The sequence below is a fragment of the Solanum verrucosum genome, unplaced genomic scaffold, assembly GCF_900185275.1.
Source record: "Solanum verrucosum unplaced genomic scaffold, falcon-dt-bn FXZP01000231.1, whole genome shotgun sequence".
NCBI classification, from domain to species: Eukaryota; Viridiplantae; Streptophyta; class Magnoliopsida; order Solanales; family Solanaceae; genus Solanum; species Solanum verrucosum.
Window position 1 is genome coordinate 382,212 of NW_026020176.1, and position 20,545 is coordinate 402,756.

The 20,545-nt window shown below is 34.3% G+C and overlaps 1 protein-coding gene across 1 annotated transcript; it reads left to right on the forward strand.

Annotated features, from left to right (window-relative positions):
* Positions 1-6,842: 6,842 nt before the first annotated feature.
* LOC125828971 (uncharacterized) lies at positions 6,843-7,400 on the forward strand. The gene has a single exon (XM_049508269.1). The coding sequence runs from the start codon at positions 6,843-6,845 to the stop codon at positions 7,398-7,400; it is 558 nt and encodes a 185-aa protein (XP_049364226.1).
* The last annotated feature ends 13,145 nt before the right edge of the window (positions 7,401-20,545 follow it).

Here is a 20,545-nt window from a genome sequence, read left to right on the forward strand (position 1 = left end):
TTCGTCCATGTCTACGTCTTCTGTATTTACTTCTAAATTCTTTGTATTATCTATGTTTGCTAAAAGTTCCGTATATGTTTCGCTTGTTTCCGAATGTTGTTCTAGATCATCATCGTTTATTTCATCAACTCTTATTTCGGATAGATTATCTTGGTTATTTTCTTCTTTTTCTCCTAATTCATCTTGTAATTGCAATTTTTCTTTAAATTTAATTATCTCATTTGCTAATTTTGTTTTTTGTTCTTTTTCTTTTTGTTTAATTTCATACATTTCTTTTAATATTGCTAGCTCTTTTTATAGCTCTATTATTTTAGTATTTTTTACTTCTTCTAATTGTTGTACTTTCTTTTTTGCTTGTTGTTTTATTTTTTCAATTTCCGTTCTTCTATCTATCTCTTCATTTTCTTTTGTTATTCTTACCATAGCAGTTAAACTATCTTCTAGTTTTACCGTTTCTTTTTCTAACATTAAACTTATATTGTCACCTATTTTCTTATATCTTCTTCCTAGATTAGAAAATATTATCTTTATTTTTAATCCGTCATAATTTTCATATGTTTTTTCATCTATTGCGTATTCTTCTTTATTCATTTATAAATTATGTTGTAGTTAATATTCTAAGCTATTTATTTGTATTTCTAGATATAAAATAGTCTTTCTTTGTGCTACTATAGATTTGTGACAAATTCCTGCGAATATATTATTGTTAAGTCTATTTTGCCTATGTTCTAATTCTTGTCGTTTTTCTATAATTATTTCATTAAGTTTTTGTCTATAGTCGCTATTCTTGTTATTCATTGTATTTTTAAGTATTGAATATATTTATATTTTATTTTAGATATATTATCTATTAATTGATTTAATTTTTCGTTATCAGTTTTTTTGATATTAAGTTGTTTATATTCCGGATATAATTTGTTTAATTTTCTTCTTATTTTCTTAATTTTCTACTCGTATGTTTCTTACCGTGTTTCTTATTATCCATAGCTTTGATACCATAGCTTTATTATTAATAATAATAATAATAAAGAAGAAAAGCTAGAGCAGTGCAAATGGGGCAGTGAGCAAAACACCCAAACATTAAACAAGTAATAATTGGGATCACAAATATAATAGAGAAATTCAATGCCAAGATGGAACTAGAGTGATTTAGATGACGCTAATGAAGGGGTTAAAATTAACACTTGTCAAGGCAGAGACTAACAGAAAAGACCCAAACTTGGAATCCAAGCATCATCCATTTAAGATATGGGCAGTGTTCGAGCGATGAGGAAACAAAAGTATATAGCTAATGCATTCGAAGTTGAAACCAAATCAAATCAAGCAAAACGAAGCAGAAATTCAACTAGTTATACATATACAACATCGAACCAGCTGATCTACCGAAGAGATTTCGCCAATGAGAATTAACCACAACTAAGATCAAATCTACATAGCGAGCTTGAGGATGATTCCAACCACCACAGGGAGCTTTCGATTTGAGGTTCGCAGCGTCGTTGCTGGACTTGTTGAAGAACGATGCAGGGGTCCTTCTTTTGATGGAATTGAATGTATGGGTTTGAGGAATTGGGTCACTTTGGTGCAATAGGCTGCTGCTGATGTGTCTGATTTTTGGATTGTGAGAAGGAGAATCAATGGATAATTGGGACGCCTTTCCTTTAATTGTTGAAAAATGGCATAGCATGACAATTCATAGTCTTTATTGACAATAAATAGCCCACTTTAAATTTTTTCGCAAAAAAAAGATTTTTTTAATATTTATTTGATATTAAATAGCCACATTCTCTTTTAAAAAAAAACTGATTTATTTTCCTTATTTTCTCTCTCTATTTCCTAGGAGTTAGCAAGTTTGCTTTTATTATTTCTTTTCTCTCTCTCCTTATAATTTATAAACAAAAAGAATTATGGTATTTTTTCAATTTCTCTCTTTCTTCCTTTTGTTTCTGCCTCTTTCAAGTTTAGGATTTCTATTTTCTTCTCTAAAATATTTCCATTAAAGATCAATCACAACAATAACTCTTCACAATAATTAAATCAAATCATACCAATTTTTTTTATATTGATTGTTTGGGTTATTTTTTTTAAAAAAAGTTGAAATTTTAGTTAGATGCAAAAAAAAAATTCTTTTGAAAAACTTTCGTATTTGTATTATAATTCTACAACGTTTTCTTCCCCAAAAAATTGCAAAGTTTCGTGATTTCTGGAATTGACGTTTTTTTCAATTTTTAGTAAATATATTTATGACAATTTTTTAAATTATTGAATTTCATTGATTGAATTTGATAATGAATATTTATTTTTTCTCCAACAAATGTATCTAAATTTGTTAATGAATAAAAACGAACACGTAACAATGTAAAATTTTCTAAATTTGTTAATGAATTTTGTTGATTGCATTCCAAAATAGTAATGCAAGCAACTGTATACCTAAGCAAAATTGGAAAGATACTAATGCAAACAAATGTATACCAATTTATAAATGAATATAGACGAATGTATCCAATACAAATGTATACTTATGTAAATTTGAAAGATATTAATGCAAATAAATGTATACAAATTTTTTATGAATACGAACAAATGTATACCAGTTTATAAATGAATATGGATGAATGTATCCAATACAAATGTATATATATGTAAAATTTGGAAGATATTAATGCAAATAAATATAAATGTATACCAATTTATTATGAATACAAACAAATGTATCCAATATGGATTGAGTTCAAAGGCAAAATTATTGCCAGTAATGAACTCATAGGAATACCTTTGAAATAAGAATAATCATAATCAAAATATTATTTGCTAATTTTAAGAAAAGATATAAGTCTAAACAGTATTTTGCTAGTTTTAAGTGGAAATGATTGGAAGATAGAATAGAGATGGTATTAATTTTCTTTTATTATTTTTTAAAATACGAAATAATTTGAAAGGAGAGAGTAATAATCTTTTGCTAGTTTTAAGGAGAAATGGTTGGAAGTTAGAAGAAAGATGTAATTAATTTTCTTTTATTATTTTTAAAAAATACGTAATAATTTGAAAGGAGAGACAATTCTAAATAATCTTTTGCTAGTTTTAAGGAGTAATGGTTGGAAGTTAGAAGAGAGATGATATTAAATATCTTTTACTATTTTAAAAATAATTTAGAAAATGTATATATTACTTTTAGGCTAACATGTGCCAATTTTTTATTTGTTTATTAATTGCTAATTAATATTGGGCTATATGTTGTCAATTGTATGTAACACTTGTCTATCTGTGTCAATTCCTCTTAATTGTTCGGTCAAGCCCCAACATGGGTCTTATAAACATTTCAAATTAAGATTACAAGATGACTATATATTTGTAAAAAAAGAACTACCCAAGTGTATTAAGAATTTAGCCTAAAATTTAATGTTATTGACTAAACTCAAATAACACGAATTAATTAATGAACTTCTTAATCTTAACAAATTCAATCATAAACTATTAACTCAAAAATATAAACTATAAAATAATCAACCAAATATTTAGTGGTATTTATGAAAACTTGGCACAAATGAATTTCCTTATTGGATATGATCTTGTAAATCACAAGCTCTCTTTCTTGTCTACTGAATATACCAAACACTGATAAATTTGGGTTATAATTTCATTTGAATTAATTAAGCACTGCTATGTAATGAATTTGGACCTTTATTTCATAATATTTGAAATAATTGGTTTTATGAAATTCATAATGTTTTTCAAGTTAATTTAAAATAATTTTGTCATTTTTATGATTTTTAAATAATATGTATGCTTTTATATCATTATGTATTTAATTAATACATTTTATGAATATTCAAAAATCGACTCATGAATCTTAATGAAATGAAATAATGACATAAATTAATTAACTTAAATTAATTTAGCACCGCTATGTAATGAAATTGGGCCTTTGATTTCATAATATTTGAAATAATTGGTTTTATAAAATTCACAATGTTTTTCAAGTTATTTGGAAATAATTTTGTCACTTTTGATGATTTTTAAATAATGTGTATGCTTTTATATAACTAGTCTTGGGTACCGTGTGTCCCATGCTAAGTTGTATGGAGTTGTTATAATGATATATTATTACTATATAAGAAGAGGGAATAACCAACCACCACAAGTCAACATGTGTTCCAATAAGAAGAGGGAATAACCAATATATTTATAAAAAGAAATGACATATAAAATAAAATGGAGAGAGTATTAGTTTTTGAAAATGGAAAAGGACAAAACACATATAAAATTAAAAGACATATAAAAAAAAGTTGGTTTAACTCTCAAACATAAAAGGTAACATATGTTATTAAAAACTTTAATAAAAAGTACTATAATTTACAATAAATAATAACTTAAAATATCTACAAGACAACAAAAAAAAGACTAATTTTTGTACTGCATGTGTCACATAAATTAGGAGTGGGATGATTTTAAAATTTTAATTTTGGTTATACATTATAAAATAGCCGAAAAATTGAATGATATAATTTTTTTTAAAATAACCGAATGAATCGTCCTATCGATAACCCTAATGTTACTTCTACTCTGTTTATTTTTACTTAAATTTAGAAAGATATGCTTCATTTCTACCCTCAATCTTATCGCTACATTTATTTGCTATTTAAAATTGAAATTAAAAAGACAAATGACAAAAGTTTCTATATTAGCTCACTTATGAGCTACTATATAAGAAGAGGGAATAACCAAGCACCACAAATCAACATGTGTTCCAATAAGAAGAGGGAATAACCAATATATTTATAAAAAGAAATGACATATAAAATAAAATGGAGAGAGTATTAGTTTTTGAAAATGGAAAAGGACAAAACACATATAAAATTAAAAGACATAAAAAAAAGTTGGTTTAACTCTCAAACATAAAAAGTAACATATGTTATTAAAATTTTTAATAAAAAGTACTATAATTTACAATAAATAATAACTTAAAATATCTACAAGACAACAAAAAAAAGACTAATTTTTGTACTGCTTGTGTCACATAAATTAGGATTGGGATGATTTTAAAATTTTAATTTTGGTTATACATTATAAAATAGCCGAAAAATTGAATGATATCATTTTTTAAAAAATAACCAACTGAATCGTCCTATCGATAACCCTAATGTTACTTCTACTCTGTTTATTTTTACTTGAATTTAGAAAGATATGCTTCATTTCTACCCTCAATCTTATTGCTACATTTATTTGCTATTTAAAATTGAAATTAAAAAGACAAATGACAAATAAGTTTCTATATTAACTCACTTATGAGCAAAATATATTATAACAATCTTTACTAATTTTATAACAATACATAAACTATACTCCCTACGTCCCATATTAGATGAGCACTTCTAACTTTACACGGTGATTAAGAAATCATTAATACATTGGAAGACTTCACCATTTTGCCATTTGTTTATATCAATGCACATTGAAATGAGTTACAAAAAATACACATACAATATAGGCATGATCATATTAGTTGTAGGGGTAAAATGGAAAAGAATTAATTAATTCTATCCTAATTTAATAAGTGCTCAAATAATATGAAAAAAATATTTTTAGTAAGATTCTCATCTAATATGGGACGGAGAGAGTAACAATATAACTTTATTAATGTTGGGCCCGAGCAGCGCCCGGGCTTTCTTTACTAGTATATATATTTGGTATATACTAGTATTAATTTGGTATCAGAGCAAGAAGTTTTTGGGAAGTAATCATATAACTCGCCGAGTGGCTTTGGAAAGTACCAACTTTGCTTTCCTTCAACTTTTTCAGCTTTTTTTTGCTCCTATTTGCCTTGTAATGTCCTTGCCTTACTCTTTTGCCTCCAATGCTGCATATTAACATTTTAACATCAGTTATGAGCATAAAATAGACATTGAGGACACTAATTCCTTAAATATTAAGTCCTAAATGAGTCGAAATCCCCGACTCATCAGCCATAATCCGCATGCCCTAGAAACAATCATAGGTAAATACTTTGAAAATAGATTTCCCAATGGTAAAGGCCCATCCACAAGAGACATGTCAAATCAACTCCGCATAGAATTGGGTTGTAAGGTAAGTTATTTGAAGATTTATAAGGGCATGGAACATGCTAAGTCTTCTGTTAAGGGAACACATGACCACAAGTATGCAGCGCTTAATGCTTATCGTTATGCTTGAAATTGCAAATCTAGGAAGCAAGATGGCATTGTCGCTTGATGAAAATGGAGGTTCAAGTACTTCTTTGTATCATATGTCGCTTGGATGATTGGTTTTCAACAAATGAGAAAAGTAATATTCGTTGATGGGACATTCCTGAGGAGAAAGTATGAAGGAGTTTTGCTATCGGTGGCAAAAGATGTTAAGAATCATATATTTTCAGCGGCTTTTTGTGTTGTGGACAAGGAATGTGATGCCTCATATAAATATTTTTTTGAACATATGAGAAGCTATGTAGATGATACTGATGAGTTGTGCATTATTTATGATAGGCATCCCAGTATTCAAAATATGGTTTCGACGATCTACCCCGCATCTCATTATGGTTGTTGCATGAGACACCTTGTGGAAAATATTCGAAATAACTTTCACAATTCAAAAGTAGTATCTCATTTTTATAAAGTAGCAAAGGCGTATGATAGATGTGAGTTCAATGAACATTTCAATCAAATAAGAGATTTGGTATCAAAGACAACTGAAACTCTTGAACGTATTGGATTCCACAGATGGAGCAGCGCATTTTGCCTGGGAAGTAGGTACATTATTGTCTATACTATCTTGTTTGAGTTTATTATAATTTTATGGTTGATTTTTTTTTGTTGTTTAAATATAACATTATGACGTCAAACATCGCGGAGTCGGTGAATGCTATGTTTGATGCTCAGAGAGAATTTCTCATTATCGCTCTATTTGATGAAATAAAAAGGCTATTTGCACTTTTATTTCACCAGAGGCGTATGGAGCTGGTGAACTCCTCAAATAGATTTGTTCCCTCAATTGAAAAAGACATATCAACGTATGTCAACTCAGGCAACACGTTGTTGGCTCATCAAATTACAAACTACAAGTTCAGTGTCACTAGTCACAGTGATGTTGCTATGGTGGATCTACCAAGAAGAACTTGCACTTGTAAATTTTTTGACTTGGACAAAATTTCTTGTCCACATGGCATGTCAGAGCTTCGATCTCAATATGATGTGGATTTTGGAAATCAGATTTATGAGTACTCATCTACATATTATTTAGTGGAAAATTACATAATTGCATATTGTGAGGAAATTCACCCGGTGCCACCAGAAGATTCTTTGAATGTCCCTTTGGATATCTTAGAGAGAGAAATATCTCCTCCATATGTTGATATAAGCAAACTTGGAAGAAGGAGATATAAGAGATAGAAAAAACAAGTGTTCCATATGTAAGGACTTTGACCAAAAAAATTACATGCCCAAATCGAAATGATTCATAAGTATTGTTGAATTGTAATGTATGTTCTTTTTTATTTGAGGATGATGTTAATTTGAATCAACTTATGTTATTTATATAAAATGTGTGATTTATTTTGAACTGATGCATCTTTAAAACATAATTGTGCATTCGTTAGAACATATGTCAATTATGTGGTACTACTTACAACATAATATTGCATTTGTTCCAACAAATGTTAGTTGTGTGTTAGTTCCTACAACATAATTGTGCATCTTTTCTAACATAGATCTTGCAATAGAATATTGCATATGTTCCAACATATGTCAATTATGTGTTACAACTACAACATAATAACACATATGTTCCAACAAAGTAGGCATATGTTGCAACATATGTACTTTCTGTTGATATTTTCACTAATTAATAATTGCGTGTTAAGTGAACAATCAATCACATACTGTCATTGAAACAACTTTCAATTAAAAGCTATCAATAAGGGGACATAATTACAACAATTCTACCACATTTTCAAAAAATAAAGTCTCTTGCTTCTGAAAGGTCCAAAGTTGCAACTTCTTCTTTAGAAGTTGCAACTCTTCTTCAGAAGTTGCAACTTTTCACATTCCTTATAAGAGAAAATATATGACTTTTGATGGGAAGAAAGAGGAAATTTTCAAAATGACTAGGAGGATTAAAAAATGAAAAATTTCAAACTATATTGAATCCCTTCTAAGATGTCTACTTATTGATATCGTTGAAAGGATTGCTTCCGGCTCCTTCAAAGGTTTAATGAATGTTAAATTAAGGTATGCATGTATATAAATCAATTTTCGTCTCTCTTAAAATTTTATTTCCTAACAGTTTGATTTGATTTCTTAGTTTCAGGGTCCTTAATCAAGTCGGTAATGAACCTTTTGTATATCAAAAGGTAACATTGGTCGACTTTCCTAATTTTAGATAGCCGGTGAACCGTCAGTTAGTAGTTCAAAAAATTATTTCTTTCCTGGATATTTGTAGAGCATCGGGGAATTTAGAAGCCTTAAAAGGCGCGGTAATTTTTAAAGTTTTTCATATGTATTCACGTTTTTATCAATGTATTCAACCTTTTAAATGTGTTTATTTCTTCTGTAGTTTGAGTTTTTCAACAATAATGATTCAAATGCATTGAGAATTATTAATCAAGCAGCCGACAAAGGCCACATTGGTGCATCCTATGCGCTTGCCATAAATTCAATCTTCAAGGGCTGTGAATCCATGAGAGAAAGCTTAATGTTCATTGCCAACATAAAACAAATGGAGCCGCTAAAACCAGGACATGTCGACATAAGTTACGACAAGTTTTAGGTAGAATGTGGGTGCTAGAACCTTATGTGTTGGGAGAAATACCCATTTGTTGCATTGTTCATCAACATTAGCAAAACCTTCGCAAGAAAGGCTGGCCCAAGGAAAGTGACGATGAAGATGATATTTGTTGTGAATAATGTAGTTGTCATTTAAAATTAGATTATGTAGTTAAATTTTTGCCTCATACTCGTGTTGTTGGACAATGAACCTATTCCATCAGTTATGTCTCTTATTTTGTAGAACTGCATGACATATTAATTTAATCTATGTATATCTATATCCCTATATTTTCTTATTTTTTCCTATTAAATTAGTTATGTTATTATTCCCTATTATATAGTTTTTTGATATCTGTGGCAGCATATGTATATTTTGTTGGCATTTGTGATAGCACATGTGGCATTTGTGGTAACATATGTATATTCTGTTGGATAATCTGGTCAATTTTGTGTTGAAATTGCCACAGATTTTGTCATATGTACATATTGATAACCTCACATATGATTTTTGTTATTAATTCAATTAACTTGTGACTCAATACAACACGTAACACTAATATATAAACCTATCACATGTCTAAATACAAAATTATAGTTTAATACAACAACCTTCATCAATTATTTTTTACAAATATTGTTATACCACTAGTTCATCATCCAATGACTAAGTAGTTCCATATGATAGTTATATATCACCATAGGAAATAGTTGTACAATGTGTTATATAATTTTTTTTATTAAGGTTTAATTTAATAAAATATGGTCCAATATAACTTTTTAATAGCTAAAATTGTTTATTTTATCGATTCACACATCCATCAAATTGGCATCTGTGGCAACATATGTACATTCTGATCGATTTTATGTTGAAATTGTCACATATTTGTCATGTGTTGCAACATATCGATAACCTCACATATGGTTTTTGTTATTAATTAAATTAAATTCTGACCTAATACAACATGTAACACTAATATATAGATCTATAACATGTCTAAATACAAAATTATGGTATAATACAACAACTATCATCAAATTTATCAACTATTTTTTATAAATATTATTATACCACTAGTTCATCATCCAATAACTAAGTAATTTCATATGATAATTATATAGCACCATAGGAAATCATTGTTCAAATTGTCATAACACTTTTTTTATTACTAATGTCACGCCCTGAGCCTACACCCTGGGCGGGACTGGCACTCGAGAACCATTGCTGGCCCCAAGCGAACCCTTGGCCTGGCTAGACTCTTAGCGAAAGACTTACTCAACAGAAAATGTACTTAAACACAATCTTAAATAAACTGTCTGAATAGATAAACTGAGAATGTTTAGAAAATAACATTCAACTTAGCCAAAATGGAAATTAAAGTCTTCAAATCAAACAACTGAAATATCAAGACTAAAGAACTCATATTTAACTGTCTATGAAGCCTCTAGATACTAAGAGGGATGTCGGGACAAGACCCTTGATCATCCTAACAACTGAAATAACCAAAAGCAATAAAACAAAACATAACCAAAGTGATCCTCCAGAAAGCATGGAGGCTTACCAATTGACTTTGAGTGCTCGATTGGATCAACAAGGTGGTGAATGCTGATCCTAGTTATCTATATCTGCATCATAAAATGATGCAGGTCAAATGATATCAATACTTTGAATGTATGAGCATGCGAGGTGAAAACTAAACACGATATAAGCTTGAATGAATACTGAAATAGACACTTCCCTCAGCTTTACTCAAATCATAAATACTCAACTCAATGCAGAAATTAACAACAAAAAAGATGCAGTTTATGTAAGGCATTTAAAACAATAGGTAGCAACTCAATGTGTTAAAGAAATACAATAACAACTCAATTTTTATATATATATATATATATATATATATATATATATAAAGTAATATAATTCCCCGGGAGTCTCTCAAACCGACGACCATCATTATGAGCTAATGTGATGATACATCGTCTTGACCACGCTGCCAGAACTGTCCTATAACTTGCCAGAATATAGAACGCTTCAACTAAGTGGATCCACTAGTATATGCTAAAAAGCACTAAGGAATCATCTAAAAGGTATGACCCTTTCTACCCACATTGACCACAGGGTTTATGGAGACTTGAGATATCTGGACTCGTCCCCATATCGTGCTCAATACTACTCCTAAAATACTCAGCTCATATGTTTCAAAACAAAAACTCTTTCCGTGGTTTGAGAAATTACTCAAAAAGCTAGCTCAAAGGCTCTCTTGGAATTCAGTGTTTCCTTTCTTGTTTAAATGTGAAAGCATGTACTCTTTAGGAATGCATAGTCCCGTTATACTCTTTTGAAGAAATGAACGTCAATCCTTACTCTTTACTCAACTCAAAAATCATGTCTTAAAACAAATTTAAAACGTTTGTAAAAGACTTTTGGAAAACTCTATGAACTTCTCTTGACTTGACTCTTAACTTTTCTTGAATTGAATTATGGATTCAAGGTTCATGATATCATGTTATGGATGATTTTATGTTGTTTAGACGTACCTTAGAGTGTAGAAATCAACTAGAAAACATAGGTACGTTTCAAGGGAACTCGTACGGAAAGAAGTGGGAAAGGGTAGAAGACCTAGCATCCCTGGCACGGGGAGCCAGAGGGCAAACTTCAGAAGTTGGGTTGGGGCGCACTAGGCTGGCGCGGTGCCCCAGATCCTAAACTATAGAAGTTCATTTGGGGTGCTCAGAGTGGTGCAGCGCCCCAACCCCTTCCCTAGATTTTTGATGAATTTTCTTGCTCGTTTTTCAACTCTAAAATTCCTATATTCGAATGGTTCCTTCCCGAAACGATTAGATTCGAATACAAACTAAAATATGCAAGAATCAACTAAAAAACAACCTTATATCTCACCAAATTACCCCTAATAACTCCTCAAAAACTCACAATCAAGATTCAAACGAAACTTAAACAAAATTCATCAAGAACACATAATCTTTTCTTTCAAGAACACAATTACACTGAATTGAATAATGATTGGCTTGTGGGTGAACTAACCCAACACTATGTGATCTCACATACCTCGTAGGGATCAACCCTTGGCGAAATCCACAAGCTTAACTTCAAGAATGTGTAAAGCGTAACTGAATCCAATCAGTTTAGACCCCAACTTAATCACCAAAAACGAATTTGATTAATTGGGTAGTGAAAAGACCATAATACCCTTCTAAAATCTATTTTTGACTTTCCTTATCTAGACAACCCAACTTTGAATGGACATATCTCTCTCATACAAACTCGAAATCGAGAAAATTCGACTGCGTTGGAAAGATAATTCAAAGATATTTCATACGGTATCTGGTAGCACACCTAACTCATGCTGATCTAGAATTTATGGTCATTTGAAGTTGACCCAAAATTCATCCTTAGCTTAATTTTGTCAAACTTTCCAAATTTGATTATTTCCAAAAAATGGTTTCTTCCGAATTCTAGTTCTTTCAAATAGCAAGGTGTTGCAATATCTCTCCCTTGGGAACATTCGTTCTCGAATGAGATTACTCTTAGTAGGCTAAGGGTGTAACATCTAACATTCAGCTCAAACACCCAATAAGCTAATCTAACATATTAAGCATATCAATTGAAGAGTACTAAGAACAGAATTAGTACCTTGGTCTGGAATTTCTCCGGGGACAAAGAGATGTGGATATCTCTTCTTCATATCCTCCTCAGCTTCCCAAGTAGATTCCTCTACAAACTGATTTCTCCAAAGAACTTTGACTGATGCTACTTCCTTGGTCCTCAACTTGCGAACCTGACAGTCTAGAATCTGAATATGAATCTCCTTAGTTGGTATGATAAGTGAAGGATCTCCAACGCACTTCTTCAACATTGAAATATGAAATACTGGATGGACTGTTACTAATTCTTGTGGTAGCTCCAACTCATAAGCTACACTATCAATCCTTTTGGATATTCTGTAATGGCCAATATATCGGGGACTAAGCTTACCAAATCTCATAACCGGGGACTAAGCTTACCCTTCTTACCAAATCTCATAACAATCTTCGTGGGTGGAACTTTCAAGTATAACCAATCATCTGCTTCAAACTCTAACTCCCTTCTCTTAACATCAGTGTAGGATTTCTGATGACTCTGTGCTGTTTTCAACCTCTTTTGAATGTTTTTCACTTTCTCCATAGCTTGATGAACTAAGTTTGGTCCTATCAACCCAGCTTCACCAACTTCAAACTATCCAATAGGAGATTTTCATTTTCTCCCTTAAAGAGCTTCATGAGTAGTCATCTGGATGCTAGAGTGGTAACTATTATTGTAAGCAAACTCAATGAGAGGTAGGCCATCATCCCAATTCCCCTTGAAATTAATCACACAGGCCCTCAACATATCTTCTAAAATCTGAATAGTGCGCTCTGCTTGACCATCTGTCTGAGGATGAAAAACAGTACTTAAGTTCACCTTTGAACCCAAGACTTTCTGGAAAGATTTCCAGAACTGTACAGTAAATTGTGCCCCTCTATCTGAAATAATCGATACCGAAACCCCATGAAGTCTGAATACCTCTTGTGTATACAACTTAGCATAATCTTCTATTGAATGGGTAGTCTTTACCATCAAAAAGTGGGTTGATTTCGTCATTCTATCAACAATCACCCAAATAGAATCATGCTGCTTGCGAGACCTTGGTAAACCTGTGATGAAATCCATATTGATCATCTCCCACTTCCATTCCAGAAGTTCTATATTCTGAGTCATACCACCTGACCTTTGGTGCTCTACTTTAACTTGTTGACAATTCGGGCATTTAGCAACAAACTCAGCAATACCTTTCTTCATACTACTCCACCAATATACCTCCCTCAAGTCACAATACATCTTTGTGGAACCCGGATGGATAGAATATATGGAGCTATGAGCTTCCTCCATGATCCTCTCTTGGAGTTCATCCACCCTTGGTACACACAATCTACCTTGATACCTCAATACTCCATCTCTCCCTTGTTCAAAAGCCATTACTTTTTGCTTATGAACATAATGCCTTCAATTCAAGCAAAATAGGATCTATGTCTTGCTTCTCTTTTACTTTTGATACTAATGATGATTCAACCCCATTCATCACCACTACTCCTCCTTCTGTGGAATCCATTAGTCGAACTCCTAATCGTGCAAGTCTATGCACCTCTTTTACTAACTCTTTCTTATCTTCCTCAAAATGGGCGGTACTTACCCATAGTTAGTCTACTCAAGGCATCAACACCAACATTAGCCTTACCTGGGTGATAAAGAATACTCATGTCATAATCTTTGAGTAACTCAAACCACCTTCTCTGTCTGAGATTTTTCTCTTTCTAACTAAACACATATTGAAGACATCTGTGAGTACATCTACATGAATACCATACAAATAATGACGCCATATTTTCAAAGCAAATACTACAACACCCAACTCTAAGTCATGGGTTGGGTAGTTCTTCTCGTGAACTTTCAATTGTCTAGAGGCATAAGCTATAACTTTTCCATTCTGCATTAACACAAAACCCAAACCAAGTCTAAACGCATCACAATATACAACAAAGCCTTGAGTACCTTCTGGTAAGGTCAATACTGGGGCATTAGTCAACCTCTTTTTCAATTCCTGAAAGCTTTTCTCACAACCTTCAGACCATTGAAACTTCACTGTTTTCTGAGTCAACTTGGTTAAAGGGGATGAAATAGATGAGAACCCCTCTACAAACCTTCTATAATATCCAGCCAACCACAAGAAACTCTTAATATCGGTTGGAGATGTGGGTCTTTGTCACGTCCCAAACTCATGGGGCACAACTGCCTCTTAATGCCATAACTCAGGTCCGAGCCGACCCTGCTGAAACATTTTTTACTAGTGCATGGCAGCCACACGCAATCAAGAAAACAAACAAGTATATCTCGGCTTAAAATTAATCCCTCGGCCGGCAAGACCCCTATCAACTGATCTATAAAAGAAATAGCTACTCCCAGGAGATCATATAAATAAATAACCAAATAGCAAAGAAGTCCTGATTAGGACATCGAGGCCACCATGATATCTATACCAAAACTGAAAGCAAGTATATATCAAACAATACATCAAACATCTCACAAGCTTCAGCAAACCAACAAACTAGGCCAGTATGGCCATAACGTAGCTATACACCCCATACACTAATCTGCAAGCCTCTAAGAGTAGTAAAGATTGGAGGGATAGGCACCCAGCCTACCCATAAAGATATATACAACAAAAGCTAACAAACCTCCCAACTCTAGCAGCTCCGGAAGAAAGGGGCTAGCCAATCGGATAGTAGTCAATCCTGCTGCTGAGGAGGTCTACTAGGTTGTCTGTCGGGATCTTGATGCATGAATGCAGCGCCCCCAAGGCAATGGGACGTCAGTACAAAATAATGTACAGAGAATGAAAGGCTATAGACTAAATGAGCAAGTATCATAATATACCAAAAGCAATCACGTGAGGAAATCAAAATTTTAGATAAGCATGCTAACCCACTACTGAATCTAAAAGTACAAAAATGATCGAACATCAACCTAACCAAGCCCCCATAAGCTCGGCAGGTACAAACAACATACCACCTACCTAGGCCCCCATAAGCCAAGAAGGTGCCAAATCAATCTACATACCCCTATCGGTTGCCACTTGTCTTTGTAAGAAGTCACGTAGCCCTTTTTGGCAATGATATAACACCGTAGGCAGCACATAGCCCTCTTAGGCAACATTATAGTTCTGTGGGGCTGTACATAGCCCTCTTTTGTGTCAAAATAGCCCTGTAGGCAACACATAACACTCTTGGGCATCAATATAGCCCCGTGGGCAACACATAACCCTCTTTGGAAATAACATAGTCCTATTAGACAACATCATAGCCCCCATAGGCAGTTCATATCTCAACAACTAACCACAATAGCCCCAAGGGCGACAACAAACAATTGAATAGGCTAAAGGCGAGCAATTTAGCTATAAACAATATATATGAATAATCTCTAAGTTGTTTCTAAATTTAGGATCGTTCTTAAGAGATTATGAGTCCCTAAAATGAGGGTTTACAACCACTCAATCAGCCAGCCACTCACAATTACATCTACAAGATCACCAACATTAACTACCTCTAAGGAAACATGTCGAACGAAGGGAATATCCTTAACATACCTTTCCAATGAATGCTCGAAAGATCGTAGTTCCTTCACGAAAGTTGTTCCTTATGTCCTAAGATACACAAACACTATATATACACAGCTGGTACGCACCTATAAATAGTTCATAATTAATCTTCAATCGGCAGATTTGCCGTATTGCCCCAACTTGTCGAAACGTCCGTAGAAATTCATAAAAACAATCATAAAAGAGTCTTGAGATAATTACCTTAGTTAACCAAGTTTAAACCTTGAATAAACACCAATAACTATAAATTTATATCTTCAAAAACCAGCTCCAAACGCAGCTAATAGAAGGGAAAAATGATTGCCACGTGCAGAGATCACGTTTCTAGGCATGGGGGAAACCTCTAATGGTAGAAATCATCAAAAACTAACCTTCATCATGCAATAATTCCATAGGAACCCTCTCTTAAGCTTTCTCTTTGGTTTGGAAGTGAAAAGAAATGTTTTCATGGATTAAAACATTGAGTAAGCTCACATACCACAATTTTGACCCGACCTAGATTCTACCCGAGCAGTCCGTAGTAAAACGTTTATAACTTTTACTCCGATGTCGGTTGGACACGGGGTTTTGTGCGTTGCAAACTAGACTCGTAGGCCTTCGATTTAATGGGTGATAGGCCTTCTAACTCTTTATATATTGGGAGATAACATCCAAGACATTTGACCCATATTTCAGAGAAATCTTTTAAAAGGAACTTACGATAACTTTTGCCAACTTTTATTTTGCCACTTACCTAACTTCAAAACTTGAGATACAACCCTTGAACACTTAAAATTTGACATACCACATCATTCTTAATTTATTACCCACCATCCTTGTCTTTCCATGAAGATACGAGTTAATTTATATGTTTTGAAAAGTCGTGGTGTTACATTCTTCTCCCCTTAGAAACATTCATCCTCGAATGAAAATTTTTGAGTCACGCGGTTAAGTCCTTAAGAGTTTCAAAAATTTAGGCAAAATATCCTTTGTTAATCTGACTATCCAGGAACATGAAATACATAAATTCTAACCTAGGCGTCTCACAGGATGACATAAATAGCTAAGCACTATAGCTCCACAATAACAGTGCGAGCAAATATACAACGACAACAATAATACTAATAAGCAGCAATATATTAAAAAATTTGATTGGTATCTAACCTCACTGCACTAATATAAACTGATATGCCATCACTCTGGGTATGAAACAAGTGAGGATAGTTGGACCTTATGCCATCCTCAGCTTCCCAGGTCACCTCTTCTCTATTCTTGTTTCTCCACAATACTTTAACCGAAGCCACCTCTTTGGTCCTCAATTTATGGACTTTCCGTCTAATATGGCAATTGGAGTTTCCTCGTAGGACAACTCCTCTGTGATATGAACATCTTCAACCGAGACAACCCGAGAAGGGTCTCCTTCGCACTTCCGTAGCATCGATACATAGAAAACAAGATGAACAGATTCTAGCCCCAAAGGCAATTCTAAATCATAAGCCACCCGTCCTACCCTCCGAATGATCTGGTATGGCCCAATGAATCTTGGACTAAGCTTGCCTTTTTTGCCAAATCTCATAACACCTTTTATAGGCGAGACTTTTAAGAATACCCAGTCATCGACACAAAACTCTAAGTCCCTTCGTCGTACATATGAGTATGAATTCTGTCGGCTTTGAGCTGTTAGCAACCTCTCCCGAATGAGCTTAACCCGCTCCACTGTCTATTGTGCTAAGTCGGGTCCAATCAACCCTGATTCACCTACCTCGAACCATCCGATGGGGGACCTACATTTTCGGCCATACAAAGCCTCATAAGGTGCCATCTCGATGCTAGAATGATAACTATTATTATGTGCGAACTCAATAAGAGATAAGTGGTCATTCTAACTTCCCTTGAAGTCTAGCGCGCACGCCTATAGCATATCCTCGAGTGTCAAAATTGTGCGCTCAGCCTGGCCATCTGTCTGAGGGTGAAAGGCTGTACTAAGATTAACTTGTGTCCCCAGTCCTTTCTGGAAGGACTTCCAGAAGTTGGTGGTAAATTGTGCTCCTCTATTATAGATAATAGATACTGGGACACCGTGTAGCCTAACAATCTCTCTAATATAGAGCCCTGCATAGTCTTCGGCCGTAAAAGTAGCCCTGACTGGTAAGAAGTGGGCTGATTTTGTTAGTCTATCAACAATTACCCAAATAGAGTCAAACTTGCGACGCGATTGAGGTAACCCTGTAATAAAATCCATATTAATTGCTTACCAATTGCACAAAGGAATGGCTATCTCCTGAACTAGCCCAACGGGCTTTTGGTGCTCAACTTTCACCTGTTGCTAGTTAGGACACTATGCCACAAACTCAGCAATGTCCTTCTTCATCCCGTGCCACCAATAGATCTCCTTAATATCATGGTACATCTTCGTCGAAACAAGGTGAATAGAATAACGGGAATGATGTGCCTCTTCCATAATCTGATGTCGAAGCCCTGGAACATTTGGAACACACAATCGACCACTATATCTAATGACTCCATCTCATGCTTTATCAAATGCTAAAGACTGCTGATCCTGAGCCTTGGATCTGAGCTGCTCTTAGCTAGGATCCTCTTGTTGCTGTGATTTTAATTCTACAACTAGAGATGATACGGCTGTGTCCTGAATTGTTACCCCACTATCTTCTGCCTCTAATAATCTGACTCTCATGCTAGCTAACTGATGAAGCTCTCGTGCTAGGTCACGCTTCGTAACACCTAAATAGGATAAACTACCCATAGATCTTCGATTGAGGGCATTGGCTACCACATTCGCCTTTCCTGGATGATATAAAATATCCACGTCATAGTCTTTCAATAACTCAAGCCATTGACGCTGTCGCTGATTTAACTCCTTCTGTCTAAAGATATATGGAAGGCATTTATGATCTGTGAAGATGTCAATATGAACGCCATACAAATAATGTCTCCAGATCTTTAACGCATGCATAACTGCAACCAAGTCTAAATCGTGGGTATAATAGTTCTTCTCATGCTTTCTCAACTGTCTTGAAGCATATGTGATAACCTTACCATGTTGTATTAGAACACATCCCAATCTAACACCAGAAGCATCATAATACACCACAAAGCTTTCTGAACCCTCTGGTAATGCTAGAACTGGTGCTGATGTCAACCTGTCCTTCAGCTCCTGGAAACTATGCTCGCAAGCCTCAGTCAACTGGAACTTAGCTGCTTTTTGAGTTAGCTTCGTTAATGGGGTTGAAAGAGAAGAAAACCCCTCTATAAACCTTCTGTAGTACCCAGCTAACCCTAAGAAACTACGAACCTCAGTTGGAGTCATGGGTCTGGGCCAAGTCTTTACGCCCTCAATCTTTTGTGTATCAACCGCAATGCCTGCATCTAATACAATATGGCCTAAGAAAGATACATAGTCCAACCAGAACTCACACTTAGAAAACTTTGCATAAAGTTCTCGGTCTCGAAGAACCTGAAGGACTGCTCGCAGATGATTTGCATGCTTATCTTTTGAACGTGAATACACCAAAATATCATCAATAAATACAATCACAAACAAGTCTAGATATGGCCTGAATATACTATTTATTAGGTCCATGAACACTACTAGGAATTAGTTAATCCAAAAGACATTACCAAGAACTCAAAGTGTGCATATCTGGTTCTAAAAGCTGTCTTTGGAATGTATTTCTCCCGAACTCGTATCTGGTGGTACCCTGATCATAAATCAATCTTTGAGAAGAACTTAGCACCTTGTAACAGATCAAACAAGTTATTGATCCTCAAAGGGTATACTTATTCTTTATAGTCGCCTTATTCAGTTGTCGGTAATCGCTAAATGAGCCATCTTTCTTGCTTACGAATAACACTGGCGCACCCCATGGTGAAGCACTAGGTAATGCAATACAAATTGCCCCCGAACCATTCATTCACGAGTTTCGATGTATTGACGAATCATTCTCAAGGATGGAGGTTTATGGGTTTGGGAAATGCGCTTTAAAGGAGGTCCCAGCTGAGCAACACCCTGTGTGGATGATATCTTGGAGCGTGGGAGGTCCAACAAGGCAAGGAGAAGCAAAGGAAAGTGTTGCTCCATTCGGTGAGGTTCCAACCACTTTGGTGATTCACCGAACCCCTTTGGTGAGGGTTCCAGGATCGCCGACTGATCTAATGAGCTGCAGAGAAAGGCTGCCCATTCGGCGAGCATGGAAGACATTCGGCGCATTACCCTTTGAACCCTAAACCACCAAAAGTTACAGCAAGCCATCCAAGGAGAAGCCACCGAGCAGGGTTCTCGCAGAACCCATTTGGCGGATCACCGAGCCATTTGGCGAGCCCGACTTGGCTCGCCCATTGGCCCATTTTCGGGTCACTTTTGGGCTTATCTATGTAATAAGTCCTAAAACTATAAATAGCCCTTTATCGATTCCCTTGGGGTCTTCGTAAGAGTTAAGTGCTTCTTGTAGTATTAACGAGGTGAGGTCTTTGGGTTTAACATACCCTTAGGTTGCTATTTGTTTCCTCTTGTTGTGTCTATCTAATTATCCAGATTAGGTGCTTGTTAGGATCTAGATTGGAGGTTATTGGATTTAATACATCCCT

What these genes read in the sequence shown, in the direction of transcription:
- LOC125828971 (XM_049508269.1), top strand. Translation starts at nt 6,843, where the DNA reads ATGACGTCAAACATCGCGGAGTCGGTGAATGCTATGTTTGATGCTCAG.